This window comes from Passer montanus, unplaced genomic scaffold, assembly GCF_014805655.1.
Source record: "Passer montanus isolate IOZ18808 unplaced genomic scaffold, ASM1480565v1 scaffold11, whole genome shotgun sequence".
NCBI lineage: Eukaryota > Metazoa > Chordata > Aves > Passeriformes > Passeridae > Passer > Passer montanus.
In genome coordinates this window covers 6,650,605-6,666,620 of record NW_024357613.1, presented here as the reverse complement: position 1 = coordinate 6,666,620, position 16,016 = coordinate 6,650,605, and the positions used below count along the sequence as shown (strand labels likewise).

Here is a 16,016-nt window from a genome sequence, read left to right as displayed (position 1 = left end):
GTTCATGGCTTAAATTTATTGCTCTCAACTTCTTGTTTATCCTTTTTCCCCCATTCATGCCGCTGATCAAAGGGGTCATCTTCAGTTCCCCACATCCTCTCCTCCCTCCTCTTCCCAGCGCTGCCGAAGTGACAACGAACCCATCCCTGCTCCCGGGGCAGTGCCTGGCGTTGCACCCCGGAGAGACGCGATCGATGGTCGCCGATGCTGCAGGGGGAGGCACGGGGTGGGGCAGGCGCGACATTTATCTCGCGCGGCACCAATGCGGACCATTACTACAAATCCACTCACAGCCTACGCGGCCAGCAGCGCCCGGAGCGGGCGGTGCCAGCGCCCCGTCCCGTCCTTGTCCCCGTCCCTTCCCGGTGCCGCCCGTCCGGGGGAGCTCCGCGCTTCCCCCGCGCCCGCGGGCAGCGCCCGGGGCGGCACGGACCGCACCGGCANGCCGCTCTGCCGGGGCGCGGACACCTCAGGGCTCGCCCCGGCCGTGGCGGCGGCCGCCGGTGCCCCGGGAAGGCGGCCGGCCGCACCGGGAGCGCATCGCCGCGGCGAACGGGCCAGCGAGGGCAAATGCCATCGCAGCAGCTCAGACCTGCCAGGCTGAGCTTTCAGTGCTTCCCGGCGCCGTGAAGGGCAGGGAGAGAGGAAAGAAGAATTTGGGACCGCCGGCTGGTGAGAGGCGCCGGTTCGAAACCGCTCTCGTTGCCCTGCGCATCCTTGTGGCCTTTGCACCCACGGTGCCACTCGTGGCGGCGGCGGCGAATAAATCCAGAGCAAAGCTCCCACACACAATCGCATCGAAAGCGACGTGCCAAGGTTTATCTTGCAGAAAGCGGGTTACTTGAGAAGAGCCCGCTCAGTTACCTGGCATCTGTTGGCAGATGTACCTCTAAGCGTAGCTTTTTTGCTTTCCTTTTGAAATTTATTGGGGCTGACTATTACAAAAACGCCCCGGGGAAAAAAAAAAAAAAGATAGAAAAAAAAAGGAGAAAAAAAAAAAAAAAAAATAGAAAAATAAAGGAGAAAAAAAACAGGAAAAAAAAAAGGCTCCATCTCTGCCATTGTTTCCGAAAGCAGTGGATAAAATCTCATGTGCAACTTTGCAACTTCTCCAAAGCAGAAAGGTTTAGAAATCTTCTTTTTGAATATTATGAGGTATGGAGCAGAGAAAAGCCGCCAGCAGGAATTAGATAGGAGTATAAAAGCGAAAGTGGAAAATTGAATTTGTTAGTGTCCCTCTTGTCTGACAGGCACATCTGAACTGTTGCATGCACTTAAGGAAAAAAGTCGCGGACCTTTCCTTTTCTGCTCCTAGAAAATTCCTGGGACATTTATCCAGCCTGAATTATAAGATGACTTAATCCTAGCACCTCGTTGTATCTTAATTAAAATTTTTATATGAAGAGGGGGGACATAGGCGCACACTCTGTTCAAATATCTTCGTTCTGGCTTTATTTACGGTTGCTTTTTGCAGGTACCACCTCCTAAAGCAGTTTCGGGTGCAAGAGATTTAGTGTGTGGGCAAGGAACTTGTGGATGTATTGAAGGAGGAATCCAGCTGCACACTGTTTGCTAGATATCTGTGTTATCTGCTGTCCGGGACTGCCTGTTTCCTGGTGCTTGTATGTCTCTATTTCCTCCTGTCTCTATTTCTTAATCGCACGAACTACAGACGCAGCTTCCCCAGCGCTCGCAGGTGCAGCGGGTTGTGTTTTACAGGGGCTACGGCGGCTCATATTTTGTGCTATTCATCCTCCTTAAGGATCAAAGCTCTTCTGAAACAGATTACTGGCCTGAAACCAAACCACTGAAATGGTAATATGGTCGTTCTTAAAAAAAAGTGTAGGTATTTTCTGGTGTTTTCCCATCAAGTACCTGCCCAATTTCTGTATGGCACACGCCGGGAATCAATAGAAGTTAACAAGTCCTCAAAACATTCCCCATCTCTTTGTTTAATCTCCTTTACAATAAAGCCAAGGGAAGAGAATTAAAAATCTTTGAAGTATATTAAACCTCAAAAGGCTCAGCCAAGTAGACTTAAAATAGTCACTTATTTTCCAAAACTGGTTTGTCGAGGAACAATAAAAGGAAGTAAAATTTATGGAGAAATTATACAGTGGATTTGTCACTTAAAATATCGTAACTGTCTCGGGGACAATACCCCATGCTGAGGATTAATGGTCCCTCCAGACCTTTGATTCACCAGCGCCTTTTCTTTGCCCTTGACAAATTGGATTTTTAGGAATGGGAAGGTCGCCTGGCCCATTGTCTGCCAGCCATTCACTCCGCCTGATTATGCAGGAGGGTTAGGGAAAGGCTCCATGTGACCCTCTTGGATGGGACTCCGCAGCTGCTCGAGGAGCCAAACTCTCTCACCAAACTCTGCGCCCCAGAGCATCCCCCTGCCAAGGGGTACCCCTCCTGCTCCCGTTGAAAAGCCGGCGTCCACACAGCGCCGCGTCACTCTGCGGGCGGAGATACGCCTGTGCTCATCCTCCCGCCGCCTGCCGCTGTCACTCCGGCCCCCTTAAGTAGTTGGGGTTCCCGAGCGCTCACACCCAGCGGCAGCGATGCAAACCAGCAGGGCTCCGGCCATCAGCGTCAGCGCGGAGAGCTGCATCCCGGCTGGGCTGCGCCTGGGTCCTGTGCCGGGCACCTTCAAACTGGGCAAGTACCTGTCAGACCGCAAGGAGCCAGGACCCAAAAAAAAGGTATTTTCCTACGGTCGCTCCTGCACCGCTGGACTTTGGTTATTCGTTGACTCGGGGGAAGCCCGCTTTGGGAGAAGAGGCTGCTCTTCCCCGTCTCTCTTCGATCCTTCCTTCTTAGAGAGAGCCAGGAAAGCAAAGGGAAGCATTTCCAGAACGTCCTGAGATGTCTCCCCGTGGTTTTGCCAGGAAAGCCTGCCCGCTCGTGCCCTCTCCCCCTCCTCCCCAGCCCGCCGACCTCCGGGGCGAGGCCAGAGGACACGGGGGCTCTCCCGGAGGAGTGGGCGCTCCCCCGCCTTGGACAGAGACGTGCTGGAAGCGTCGCCTGAGCTCCGTGCCCGATGTCGGAGGCCCCTGGTCCCGGCACCCAGCCCCCGCCCCCCGGGGCTCACTGGGGCATTGCCCCTTTCCCTGGCAGAGCCGGGACCTGCCACGGCCGGCTTCTCGCTCCTGGAGCCCCGGCGAGGCGAGGGCTTGAGGCTGTCACAGTGCCCGGGTTTTGTCCCGGGAAGTAGCAGGGCAGAGGCAGACGCACCGATTTATTTCTGCGTTTGGCTCGGGTTCGTGCCCCCTAATCCCTCTTCCCGGCCGCGAGTCCTTTGGCTTGGGCCTGAAGGGAGTGTGGGGCGAGAGGACCGGGGCTGCCCCGGAGACAGCGCCGGGGTGCAGGTCGCAGGTGTCGGGGCAGCCCGGGGCAGCTCGACCTTCCCCCAGAGCCTCGGGGGGACCCGCTCCCCCGGAGCCGCAATCAGCCCGCACAGCCGGAGCGGGAGGGATGACGGCCACACGGCTCCGGGGTCAGTCCGTGTCCGAGCGGAGGAGCGAGGAGGAGGCGGTGAAAGGCTCTCGCCCCGTCCATCAGGCTCTTCAGGGGGCTGCGGATGAGACCCCTCCTTTCGCCCCCCGGGCAGCCGCGGCTCACGCGTTCCGCTCTGATTTTTAATGCACTTTAATTGTTTTTAAACGCTCTGCCAGCCCACTCAAATTTATTTCTCATCTGGCTCCCTTGGTTTCTCGCTTTAGACTGCTTTGTTCCGATGACTTTTATTGCACGGTCATTCAGGGAATGGGCACTTCATTTTCTCTTTGTATGGGCAAGCAGATTATGAAGTATGGGGCTACAGGGACTTTGTAGCTAAGCAGAATCTTCTCCCCTTTCCCCTTCCCCATCTCCCGACAAGTCCTGCATGTCGCAATGGTTTTGCACGGACTTAGAGACGAAGAAAAAAAAATTAAAAATCGTACCTGGGTATTTAATATAGCTTTAAGCGAAATGTAACAGCTGCAACTGGACAAGGTGCGTTTGGATCAATGCTACCCAAAGGAAAAATCCCGTTTACCCTCTCTGGGCACGGGTTCTTCCATCCTTACGCTGCGGATCTGCAACCCCCGCTAGGGCAGCCGCATCTTTGCCAAGGCACCTGCGAGCCGGGGATTGTCCTTCCCAAAGGTGGGTGAGGATGGAAGCGTTAAACAGGCGGCAAAAGGAGATGCTCTCGCCGCTGCTTACAGCTGCGATGCTCAGCCCCCTGCCTACTGTGGGGATGCAGCTCGACGGGCCAGGCAGAGCGGGCAGGCAGGCAGGGGGACGGGGAAGATTTTTGCTCTTTTCGTGTTTCGTTTCACGTGAAAATGACAGCACTGCCGCCTGTTTTCCAGGTGCGGATGGTCAGAGGGGAATTAGTGGATGAAGCCGGGAGCTCAGCTCTGGAGTGGATAGGGTTAATCCGAGCTGCCCGAAACTCCCAAGAGCAGACACTGGAGGCTGTTGCGGATCTGCCAGGAGGACAGGTACCCCACTCGCGGCTCCGGGCTGGCATGGCACCTCTCTCCGCCGCCTGCCTCCCCTCTCAAGCCTCCTGAAGAAGTTTCCTTTCTTCCCTCTCCAGATTTTCTACCGGGCGCTGCGAGATGTCCAGCCGGGAGAGGAGCTTACCGTCTGGTACTCCAACCCTCTGGCGCAGTGGTTTGACATCCCCGTCACGGCCACGCCGACGCACGACGAGAAAGGTACAGATGCGGGCACTCATTTCAGAGCAACCAAATTAAATGAAACTAAGCAAACCCTCTTTAGCTGACACCGTTGACGAGAACTCAAACTGCGGTAGGCAAACCTGGGCCCTCAGAAAAATAAATGCCAGTACAGCTGCCGTGAATTTAACCCACCGTCCTTTAAACTAAGACTCCATCTGCTTACATTTAAAGGGTGATCTATTAACTCGGCAGCGTATGGAAAGGCCCCCGTGCGTCGAGTTTTTCCCTCATCGGCCCGATTTAATGATTCTTTGATAGGCAAATGGGGTTTCTGTGAAACATTGCTATAGTTGGTATGCGAGACAGTAAATTGAGTCCGCTCAGCTCACTCGATGCTGTTTCTAAAAACATCGGGTTTACCTTCCGTTCTCAGAGTTTCAGAGACTCTTTTCAGGTTCTCTTGCGGGTAGGTTCACAAAGTCAAGCCAAAACTGGACAGTTCTGGGCAGTCCCTGTAAATTAGAATACATTAGGTAAAAGGTTAAGTCGGTGTCAAATCACACAGAGATCAGGATATGCAAAGATGTTGGGAAGGGGAAGACACCCGCCTGGAACGGCTTGTTTCAATCCGCAAACCTAATTTTAGCTGGAATTACACCGGTGTTAACAAAATGATAAGGTGGCAGCACATTAAAAAAAAAAAAAAGGCAGGGAAAAAAAGGCGGAACATTTCAGCGTCCACTTGTCGGGCTTCTCTGTCGGCGGCCACCCCCTTCCGCTGCTCCTGGGTCCGGGCGCTCCCTGGGGCGTCGGTGGCGGCCGCCGCCTGTGGGCACTCCCCTCGGGCTGAGCCCGCTCCGCGGGACATGAGGGAACCCCAGCCGCTCCTGCTTGACGCAGAAGATCCTTCAGCTTGGCAATGTCCCCGGGAAGGGAGCGAGTGCACGATCCGGGCAGGAGCTGCCCCGTGCCCCCGTCACGGCTGGCCGCTCCGCAAGGTGTGCGGGGATGGCTCCGAAGGGATGGCTGCGGGACAGCCAGGCTCTGGCTATCATATCACACCGGGCCGTGGGCAAGAGCCCAAATCCCTCCTTGTCCGAAAACTACACCCGGAGAAGAAACTCTTGGTCACATTTCTGTCCTCGCCACGTCGAAGGGCAGTGAGGCCATGGATCTGCCGAGGGTCACCCCCTCGAAAAGCCTGGCGAAGTTTCGGGAGCAAGGAGGACTCGCGGCTGAGTTGTGCCCTGCTCCTTGCCCAGCAGCCCTTGCTGCGGATGGGTACCAGCGCTACTCCGGGGAAAAATGAGAGTTCAGGTCTGCAAGAGGCTCCCAGCGTGCGGCGTCTTCCTCGCCCCGTCGAAGCAAGGCTGATCTGCAAAGTGACCTTACGGATCTGCTGTGTCTTCAGTCCCACAGTTTCCAGACTAATTAATACAGACTCAGAAAAAGTGTATCAGTATGCTGAAGTGCTCTTCTTTTCATGACCATATGCTGAAAAAAAAGCCGAAAAATCAAACTAAAGTCCCAAACCCCCACCAACCGAAAAGACACAGCAGAAGAAATTGAGAGATTTTTGCTTTTTTTTTTAACACAAAACGCAAAAACCAAACTAAATTTGGAATTCTTCTGTGTTTGACCCCTTTAATTTGGGTCACCGTGGTGAGAAAGAGATGGTTTTTGGTGGGGGTGTGCAGTGGGATTTTTTTTTTTTTAAATCTTTTCCCTGGAGCCGTTCTTGTTGAACTGGAGCTGAGCCGGGGAAGCGCCGAGCTGGGCTCGGTGGCGATCGGGAGCCTGTCCCTACCATCTTTTGCCGAGGACACCCGCGCTGCTGTAGAGACCTGCACAGGCAAACGAAGATAGCAGAAGGGAATCCGTGGCGGTCCGTGGCTGTATTCCATTTTATCCTTCACCCTTTTTCCCCTGCATGGCAGACAGGGCCCGTGGCCCGGGCAGACATAGTCCCGTCTCTCCCCACCTCGACGGGGATAGCAGAAGGGAATCCGTGGCGGTCCGTGGCTGTATTCCATTTTATCCTTCACCCTTTTCCCCCTGCATGGCAGTGGGATTGCCACCGTGGTTCCTTCTCCCGTGGCCCGGGCAGACACAGTCCCGTCTCTCCCCACCTCGACGGGGGGAAAACCAGCGCCCAGCGCCTTCACAATGCTGCAGACCCCGGGACCGCCTCCCCACGGCCAGCGAGGAAAGGCGGCGAGCATACACGCGGCGAGATACACGCAACGGCGTGCGATGCTTCCACGCGAGTTTGCACACGAGTTTCCCGCGGAGAGCGAAGATTCCGTTTTCCACCCGCAGCAGACATCGACTGATCCCCCTCAAAAGCCGGTGACAGGGAGGCTGGGTCACGGCCATCGCATCCACCACGGCGACCCGCCCTCCCCGGGTGTCCCGACAGACGAGGGGCACGGTGCAAGGTCTCACCCCTGTCATCCCCCACGGGGTTCCCTGAAACGTGAGGAGCTGCCCCAGGCCTGGAGCGGGCTCTCATTTCCGTGCGGCTCTTGGCCTCACCTTAGGTGTTTCGGTGCATGAAATTGCGGGATGAGGGTCAGCTGGGGACGGTCAGGATGGGCAAGAGCCGAAAGGGAAATTCAGGGGCTTACCAGCGTAGTATGGTGACTGGGAGAAACGAAAGAGAGAAAGATGGGTACAAAGAGACAGAAAAAAAGGAGAGAGGAGAGAAGGAAGAGAGGAAGGAAATGGGAAAGTGGGGGGAAGGAAGGAAGGAAGGAAGGAAGGAAGGAAGGAAGGAAGGACTTGCTAGACAGACAGGTGGCCACAGAGGCGGCGTTTCACCGTCGGGGCTGGGGAGATGCTCCTCTTTGGGAGTACTCTCCTGGCAAGGAAGGCAGGAGGGGGAAAGCAGAGTCTGAGCCTCTGCGGTGTCGGGCAGCCACCACCGCCGCGGCCACCGAGGTCTGTTCCGCTTGAGAGAAGTCGAAATGGGACGGGGTACAAAGGGCATTGTCCTCTGAAAGGGAACGATTACATATGGCCCATACATATCGGATATTGTCTCGCCGCGTAATGAGGGGCTCACGATCATTAGATTGGCCTTTGTTCGGTGCAGCCGACTCCCTGACATACGCTACCTCCTCTGCAAACGCCAACAGATGGGCCCCCCGACAGACGACTCGCGGCAGCAGCTGCTCCCCCCGGCCCTACGGCGCCCCGCTCGCGGGAGCTCAGCCCGGACCGCGCAGCGCCCGCTCCGCTCCGCGGCACAGCATGGCGGGGGCGGGACGAGGCGGAGGGAGCGCGGGGATGCGCGGGGAGGCGCGGGGATGCGCGGCCGCCGCTGACGGGTCCCTCCGCTTGCCTCCGCAGGGGAGGAGAGGTACATCTGCTGGTACTGCTGGAGGACCTTCAAATACCCCAACAGCCTCAAGGCCCACGTCCACTTCCACTGCGCTCTGAGCCACGGCCGGCCCTTTCTCCATCACGACCACGGCCGGCCCGCCGCCACCGCCTTCGGCCTGCCCCCCAAGGAGCTGCCGGCCGCCTCAGTGCGCGGCCACCCTCCGCCCGGCTGCGGCCCCCGGGAGGCCGTCAAACGGGAGGCCGTCGTCGCCTCCCCGCCGCTCGCCAAGCCGGCGCTGCCCAAGCGGGCGGCGGGCAAGGAGGAGCAGGAGCGCGCCCTGGACATGAGCGTGGGGGCCGCCCGCGGGCCGGGGCCGCTGCTGGGGCCGGCGGGCGGCAACGGGCTGGCGCGCTTGCGGCGGCGGGCTGCGCGCCTTCCCGCTGCTGTCGCCGCTGGAGGAGGCCTCGGCCTTCCGGCAGGTGGAGCGGGGGCTGCCCGCGGCCGCGCTGCCGCCCGCCCGCTACCCGCCGCTGCCCGGCGGGGCCCTGGAGCGCTTCGCGCTGCCGCCCTTCGAGGGGCTGAAGGCGTACGCGGGGGAGTGCGGGCTGCCGGTGATGCCGCTCACCGTCTACAACGGGGAGCTGCTCTACGGGGCCGCGCCCTACTACCCGCTGAAGCTGCACCTCGGCGGTCTCCTGAAGTACCCCGAGTCCGTGTCGTACTTCGCGGGACCGGCGGCGGGTCTGCACGCCGCAGAGCTGGGCTCGCTGGCCAGCATCGACCGGGAGATCGCCATGCACACGCAGCAGCTCTCCGAGCTGGCGGCCGAGAAAGGCCGAGGGAGGCTGGAGGCGCTGCCGGCGGGGGCGGCCGGGGCGGCCGGAGGGAAACCCAAGACCGGGCACCTGTGCCTGTACTGCGGGAAGCTGTACTCCCGCAAGTACGGGCTGAAGATCCACATGCGGACTCACACCGGCTACAAGCCGCTGAAGTGCAAGGTCTGCCTGCGGCCCTTCGGGGACCCCAGCAATCTCAACAAACACATCCGCCTGCACGCCGAGGGCAACACGCCCTACCGCTGCGAGTACTGCGGCAAGGTGCTGGTGCGGCGCCGCGACCTGGAGCGGCACGTCAAATCCCGGCACCCGGGGCAGAGCCTCGGCAAGGCGGCCGAGGACAAGAGTGACTCTGGCTACGCGCAGCCCGAGCAGGAGCAAAAGACTGATAACGAGAGCGATGTGGACGTCTGCTTCACCGACGACCAGAGCGAGCCGGAGAGCGGCAGCCGGCACCGCGAGCAGTGATGCGGGAGGCGGCCGGGGCGGGGCGGGGGTGAGGGGAGCGCTGCAGCCCCCCTCCCACTACTCTGGGCTGCCGGGGCGGTCCCACGGGAGGCCGTGTCGCGCAGGAGCGCGGGCAGGCGGGCAGAGCCGCCGGCGGGGCGGGCAGGGGTGCGCGGGCGTCCCCGGGATCCCTCCACGGCATCGCCCCCGGTGCTGCAGCTGCGGTGCCGGGACAGGGAAGGGAGGGCGAAACCCTGGCGGGCCCGGGATCCCGCTGGACAGGCACCGCGTCCCGATAGGAGCCCGCATTTCAGTGGCCATATATTTTTATTGTACCTTTGTGTCGAGAAAATTGTGCCTTTTGGAAACGATTTTTTTTCTATGCGCTCTCCCATCACTCGTTCCAGCGGTCTGAGCCGTGGGGCTCAGCAGCAGACCCGGGTCTGCAAGCGCCTCTGGCACCTGTACACTTTATTTGACACCTCACCCGTGCTTGCTTGGGTCCTAATAAAGCAATACCAACAGCTTTGTGGAAAGACAGAAAAAAGCAGGCAACAAAATGCCGCTCTTGCAGCATGGAAGAGGTTCGCATAACAGGTGCACCATTTGATCAAGTTGCAATTATTTATAGCAGATAATATTTGAGTAACAAATGTAAAATAAATATTGAAAAGCATGACTCTAAAAGCACGCACTATATAATTTTAAAGGAAATACACTCTCTGTTTGGTAGAATACAAATGTGGTGTATGTTTGTTTTCTAATGAACGATGTACAGTGGATACAGTATTTTGGTCTTGGTTCCAGTTTGTCATGCGATTTTTTAAAAAAAGAAATAAAGTTACTGACAAACTACTGTTTGCCTAGTTGTTCGTTGAGGTGCTGTCAGCAGGATCTCGTGTTTCTTCACAATGCTTCTGATGATTGGAAGCTCAGACCCATCTGTATACCGCCTCTTTGGGTCAAACTCTGAACAATTTGCCTCTGAATATGTCGCCTGAGCATTTTCCTTCTCTCACTTAGCAAAACCGAGGGGCAAAAATCCCAAATCCAATCTGTTCTTCTCTATGCTTAGGATTTTAAATTTTTTTTTTAAATTTTGTTTTGCACAGGGCGAAGGCAGAGCTGTTAAAAGCTGGACATTATTAGTCTGTTTTTATCTGTTTGCACTCGGTCAAACATGCCACTTTTGCAGACACTCTTCTTTAGAATAGTTGTTACTTTTATTTGAGGGAAAAAAAAATCGTATTCTTTGGTATGGAAAACCTGAAACGAGTTCAGCTTAAAAAAAAAAACCAAAAAACAAAACCTGTCAGAAAATTCTGTTTCCCCTGGCATCTCTTACAACTCACCAGGCAAAAGGATGCAACGCTACCGACAGTGACCCGCCAGCTGTGCCCGGCCAGCTGCGCGGGTGTGCCCGCTCAGTCCGAGCTGGGCTTTCCGTGTGCCCTCGGGCAGGCAGAGTCAGGAGGAGCCCCGCTTTTTGGTTTGGCGTAGCTCACACTTTGAAGCAGACGGTAAATCTCTTTGAGTGCTCGATACACTTCGAAGACTGAGTTTTCAGGATCGAGCCTTATTTCAGTCTGGGGTGTAGGCGATGCAATGTGAAATGCAAACAAATTACTTTGAGTATCTGCGAGAATTTCAGTCACAAAACTGATCCTTCGTTTGCTCACTTAAGGCTATACCATGCTTGGCAGCAATAGGAAGCGGGAATTCAAATGCCGATCTTGAATTTCCTTTAAAGGTTTGATTCAGTAGCGTTGTTTGTTTGTCGCCTTTTTTTTTTTTCCTTTTTCTTCTTTTTGTTCTCCCCTCCTCCCCTCCATTTGGGCTTGTGTACCCATTTACTCGATTCATTTTATCCCAAGACGCAAGTTGTCTTTTCTGACATGAAAAATAAATGGAAAACCCCTCTCCTGCAAAGAGGGGGGTCTTTTTCACCTCTTGGCAGAGTTGAAAATAGTTGTCATTCATAGCACCATCAGCAGGACCTGGAATATCTCCTACCTGTTCTTTATTTCAAAACATTTTTCTGCTGATTTCCCAAAGGAAAGCACCCACCGTGGAGCTGCTGTCGGGGAGGGGTGCATCGTGTGCTGTGAGGTCGTGGAAAGGGTATAATAATTCAGCTGTGACACGGGAAATATCTTCATGTCTGTAGAGTTGGTGAGTTGTAATAGAAGTGTTCCATCAAATCGTAATACTGGGGTTACCCTCGTTAAAAAAAAAAAGAAAAAAAAGAAAAAAAAGTGCTCCAGAAAGTAATTTTGTGGAAATTAATGGTCTGTGTATATAATAATCAGTCTTAGACTTCAGAAAAAACCCAAAACTGAACTAAATGTAACCAACCTCAAATAACCAAAGCCGAGGGGAAAAAAAAGAAAAAAAAAGAAAAAAAAGTACTCCAGAAACTAATTTTGTGGATATTAATGGTCTGTGTATATAATAATCAGTCTTAGACTTCAGAAAAAACCCAAAACTGAACTAAATGTAACCAACCTCAAATAACCAAAGCCGAGGGGAAAAAAAAGAAAAGAAATAGTATATATATATATATTTGTGTATATATATATATTTTAAACTTTATTTATATACATATTTAGGGCCGCATTCCTGCGGCGTTCCCAGCGGACGCGCACGGTCCAGCGTGGGTGCTCCAGCCCCGGTGACCGGCCCGGGCCCGCCGGGGCTCCCGAGCAGCGTCAGGAGCCTGCCTAATCCTGCTTGGTGTCATGGTTAATTTTCCCCCGCGTTAAACTGTATTTTATTAAATTTTACCACAATTTGGGCTGTTTTATTCAATTTTGATTTAATTTGTTTTATTGTCCCTGTCAGGCCAGGGATGAGGCGACAACGTTCTCCCGAAATCTCAGCGACCTGGGCGGTGTCGGAAGCCCGGGATGCAACCAGGGCCCGGGAAAGCAGCACTTCAGGCGGGTGGGCAGCCGCAGCCCCGGGTTCCGGCGGGCCCCTCGCTCCTGGGGACGGAGCTCAGGGCTCAGGGGGGCAGATCTCCGGCTCCCGCTGCTCCCCCGCTCCCGCGGCGCGGCCTGAGGGCCCCGGGCCCCGCCGCCGCTCCCGCCCGCAGCCCCGGCCCGCGCTGCCAGCGCGGGCGCTGATTGGCTGAGTCCCACGGCGGCCCGAGCTCCTATTGGTCGGTTCCTGCGGCTTTGGTCGGTTCCTGCGGCTTGGTCCCGCCCCGCGGCGGCGGCGCTGAGGGCGGTGCGGGCGCCGCGTCGGGCCGGGCCGGGAATGTCCCGGGAATGCCCCGGGAAGCGTCGGGTGGGGTGCGACCTGCGGCTGCGGGAAGGGCCGGGAGCGCCCCGGGAAGGGTCCCCCGTGGGCTCGTGGGCCTGCGGCCTGGCCGATTGCAGCTCCTGGGCTCATTGAGTCGTGTGCCGGTCACGGCGGTTCCCACGTTTGTCGGTCTCCCTGCGGGCAAATTTGGGTCTGGAGGGAGGTGAGAAAGCTTCAGGGCGCAGGGTGGGTGCGGAGCTGGTGCCAGCCAGCCTGGGCACAGTACCCGCTGGATTTTGTGTTCTTAGCGCCTCTAGGTCTACCATTGCTTCTCTCTGGCTACCATTTGAAGCTAGGGGAAAAAACTAAAACCCCCCAGGTTTTACCTTCTGAATTTGTAGCTATTGATAGCTGCAGTAAAGCAGGTATGTCTTCTGCATTTTTATAATAAAGGAGAAAATAATGAACCACATTTGCAGGGAAAATGTGGAAAGCAAAGGCAGAAAAAATGGTGCTAAGACTGAAGAAAGATGAACTCCTTTAAAATATTACTCATTGAGATGCTTGTCAAGGGCCATAGACATTAAATGACAAGATTTCTCTATTTTATTTTCTATGGGAGGACTCAGGTTTTTTGAGTCAAGTTGAACAGGGAATAATGAAGGGTGCATTTGGTGAGTGAAGAATAGAACATTATTTGCTGGTTGGAAATGAAGAGCCAAGAAGAATAAATAAATTGAGATGGCTTTTGGACATTATTAGAAACTAGCCTAGGCATTTTGTAAACTGTTTTTTCAGTTTCCAAAGATTCACACTCAACCTCGGCTATTTTTGCAAAAGCAATTATTTTCAGTAACATGCCATTTTTAAATTTGGGAAGCAGTTTTGATGATTATTGACTTGCCCTGTATTAGCTTCTTCTTAGAAGCACCATCAAGAAATCTGGATGCATCTGGAAGGGCATGCATAGAATTGCCAAGAAGTAGATTGTAAGGATCTTGAAGGTAATTTTGGTTTTCAGCCAAACTTGGTTTTGGCACAAAACTCTGTAATATGTTTTACTAGTTAATGCTGTAATTATTGTTGTATCCAATGCCTGAGGATGCACATGGGAGATGAATGGTGATGTGAATGGCCAAGCTGTAGGGCAGGGTCTCACAGACCATGGTTTGTTCTTCTAAACTTGCTAAATGGGTTTGAACATAGCCTTGAGTTTACAGCTTTAAACAACCCCTAAAATTATCTGCTTTTGCAAAGGTGTGGAACACCTGCTCTCCCCAGTGAGGTTAGTGGGACTGATTTAAAATCTGCCAGGCTCTTTGACATGTAAGTGGGATAGATGTAGTCTGCTGTAATGCAAGTGAGTTTAGATTTTGAACTGCTTGATAGTACAATACTCAGGGAGTACTTGATCACTTTAAGCAAGGAAATGGCTCTATACACTTGGAGGAATATAGTTGCAAAGATTTTAGTATTAAACTCATATTTTAAATCCACACACATGCACACATGTAATTGGATCAGAAAGCTCAGCTGTAGGTATGAAAACATGTGTGCTCTTAAGGGTCCCTTTCTACAGCTGCAACTCTGGTGTTGCAAATAAAGGATTTATTGATCCAGAAAAACGTATGAGTTTGTTTGGGTGCATTCATGCTGAAGATATTTCTAGGGACTATTTTTTTTTTGTTCACTAGAAGTTATGTGCTTGAAAGTATATTTTGTAATAGTCACTGTGTTTGTAAGCTGTAATTTCAATATAAAAAAAGAATCCTCATACCTGCATCTGAGGAAGTGAGCAGCAAGGCTTGGATTCATATTTCCTATGTGCTGAGGAGACATGAGGATGGGAGAAAAGCTAACTGCACTTGGCTTCAGGTCAGGGAATGGTGAAGATCAAGAATTCTGTCTGAAAAGAGCAATTCTGTGCTTGACTGTGAGCAGTTACTTTCTGAATTTTCACCTGAAGGTAAAGTTCAGCATGTCAAGGTCATGTTCAAGCTCACTGGAGTTCATTGGACCATATCAGATAAAATCTACAAGCAACAAAAATGCTTTCAGGTATATTCAAAGTCAATCCAATGAGGAAAGATTCCCTACAGCATATGTAATGTTATAAACTTGTATTTTGCAAGAAACAGAAGAAAGTTTCTTAACAACTGAAAAAATAGTAGCTGAAGAAACAGATCACTAGATCTGAGGTGGATATTCATCTATGTTTAGAGCTGATATTCTGAAACATTATGGGAAGCTATGAGTGATGGTCATAATCTTTTTATGTAGATTTGCATATGAGTGGTGCTTTTTGATGTTTAAGTTTTGATTTTTTAATCTGTTCTGTTTGGAATGTATTATCCTGTTTCAAGAGTAATGAAAGGGCTTGCATTTATATTCTTTTTTAGAAATTGTAGACTGCTTGCTTCCGATGAGAGTGATTTAGTAGCAGGTAATTTGAAGTCCTGATCTGAAATGGAGTAAGTGTGATTTAAAAAGACAACAGCAGTAAAGTGAGGTTCAGAGTGCTAAGGAAAAATTCATCGCTCTTCTGCTGTTCAGTTTCATTGCTGATTGCTAAGCAGTTGTGATGAGAAAGCTTTAGGGAGAATGGGAAGAGGTGAAGTCCTTATAGTCCTTTGTAGTTTTTAAAACCTGCTGGTGAATCAGAGCAGCAGAGGCTTGTATTTTAGCTTTGGAGCATATAACTGGTCCTTACAGCATGAGCAATTTTTTTGGCTCTATTCAGAAAATTGGAGGACTAAAAATACGTTTCAGCTCTGAGTCCTGTTTTTCTGTGTAAGACTTGCACTTACCTATTTTTCAGTAGTCTAAGCAATGCAGTAGCTCGCCAAAAGAAATAAGCAAAAAAGCAGACAGTGTATTCTTTTAGTATACTGCTTGAAAAATCAATGAGGCTGAACACTCTGGGGTTTTCAGAGGTACTCCACCAAAGATCCTACTAGCTACAGCATGGGGCTAAAGAGTCCTGTTGGGAATGCACATTTACAGCTAAGCACAACTTAGAATTGTGTTGGAGTAGCTGCACAGCTGATGGTTGGCCTCCAGTTTGTGCTTGTTATTTCTCCAGAGAGCCCCTCCCTCCTTGTAGAAACAAGCAAAACTGACATTTTTTGATGGAAACAAAGGACTGAGGGGACCTTCAGCCTCTGGTCTGAGTTCAGGCAGGATTCTGGTTGCAGCTCACAGTGCCCTGTGGCCCACAGTGACAGTTGTCTTTGTCAGTGCCCATAAGGAAAACTGCTTCAGCCTTGCACAGGCCAGAATTCACTGCAACAACACACTGAAATTTTGTGGTCTATTTTTTTTCCCTTTTTGTTTATAAAGCAGAAACTTAATTTAACATCCCTTTGTTTAGTGTTGCTGACAGCCAGATAGCTAAGAATAATGCCTTTTGGACAAAGCAGAGGGAGAAAGCAAACCAATTTTTCACTGCTTTAGTCTAAGAGATCTAAATTGTAAACAGGTTTG

The 16,016-nt window shown here is 52.7% G+C and overlaps 1 protein-coding gene across 1 annotated transcript; it reads left to right on the top strand.

The window, feature by feature from the left end:
* Positions 1-2,570: 2,570 nt before the first annotated feature.
* Positions 2,571-9,311, top strand: PRDM13 (PR/SET domain 13). Its single transcript, XM_039727728.1, has 5 exons — positions 2,571-2,711; positions 4,368-4,499; positions 4,598-4,718; positions 8,034-8,373; positions 8,420-9,311. Exons 1-5 carry the CDS (start codon positions 2,571-2,573, stop codon positions 9,309-9,311), a joined length of 1,626 nt encoding a protein of 541 aa, XP_039583662.1.
* The last annotated feature ends 6,705 nt before the right edge of the window (positions 9,312-16,016 follow it).

What these genes read in the sequence shown, in the direction of transcription:
- PRDM13 (XM_039727728.1), top strand. Translation starts at nt 2,571, where the DNA reads ATGCAAACCAGCAGGGCTCCGGCCATCAGCGTCAGCGCGGAGAGCTGC. An exon ending in AGCCAGGACCCAAAAAAAAG is followed by an intron (nt 2,712 to 4,367) that starts GTATTTTCCTAC and finishes CCTGTTTTCCAG; the next exon opens with GTGCGGATGGTCAGAGGGGA. An exon ending in CGGATCTGCCAGGAGGACAG is followed by an intron (nt 4,500 to 4,597) that starts GTACCCCACTCG and finishes TTCCCTCTCCAG; the next exon opens with ATTTTCTACCGGGCGCTGCG.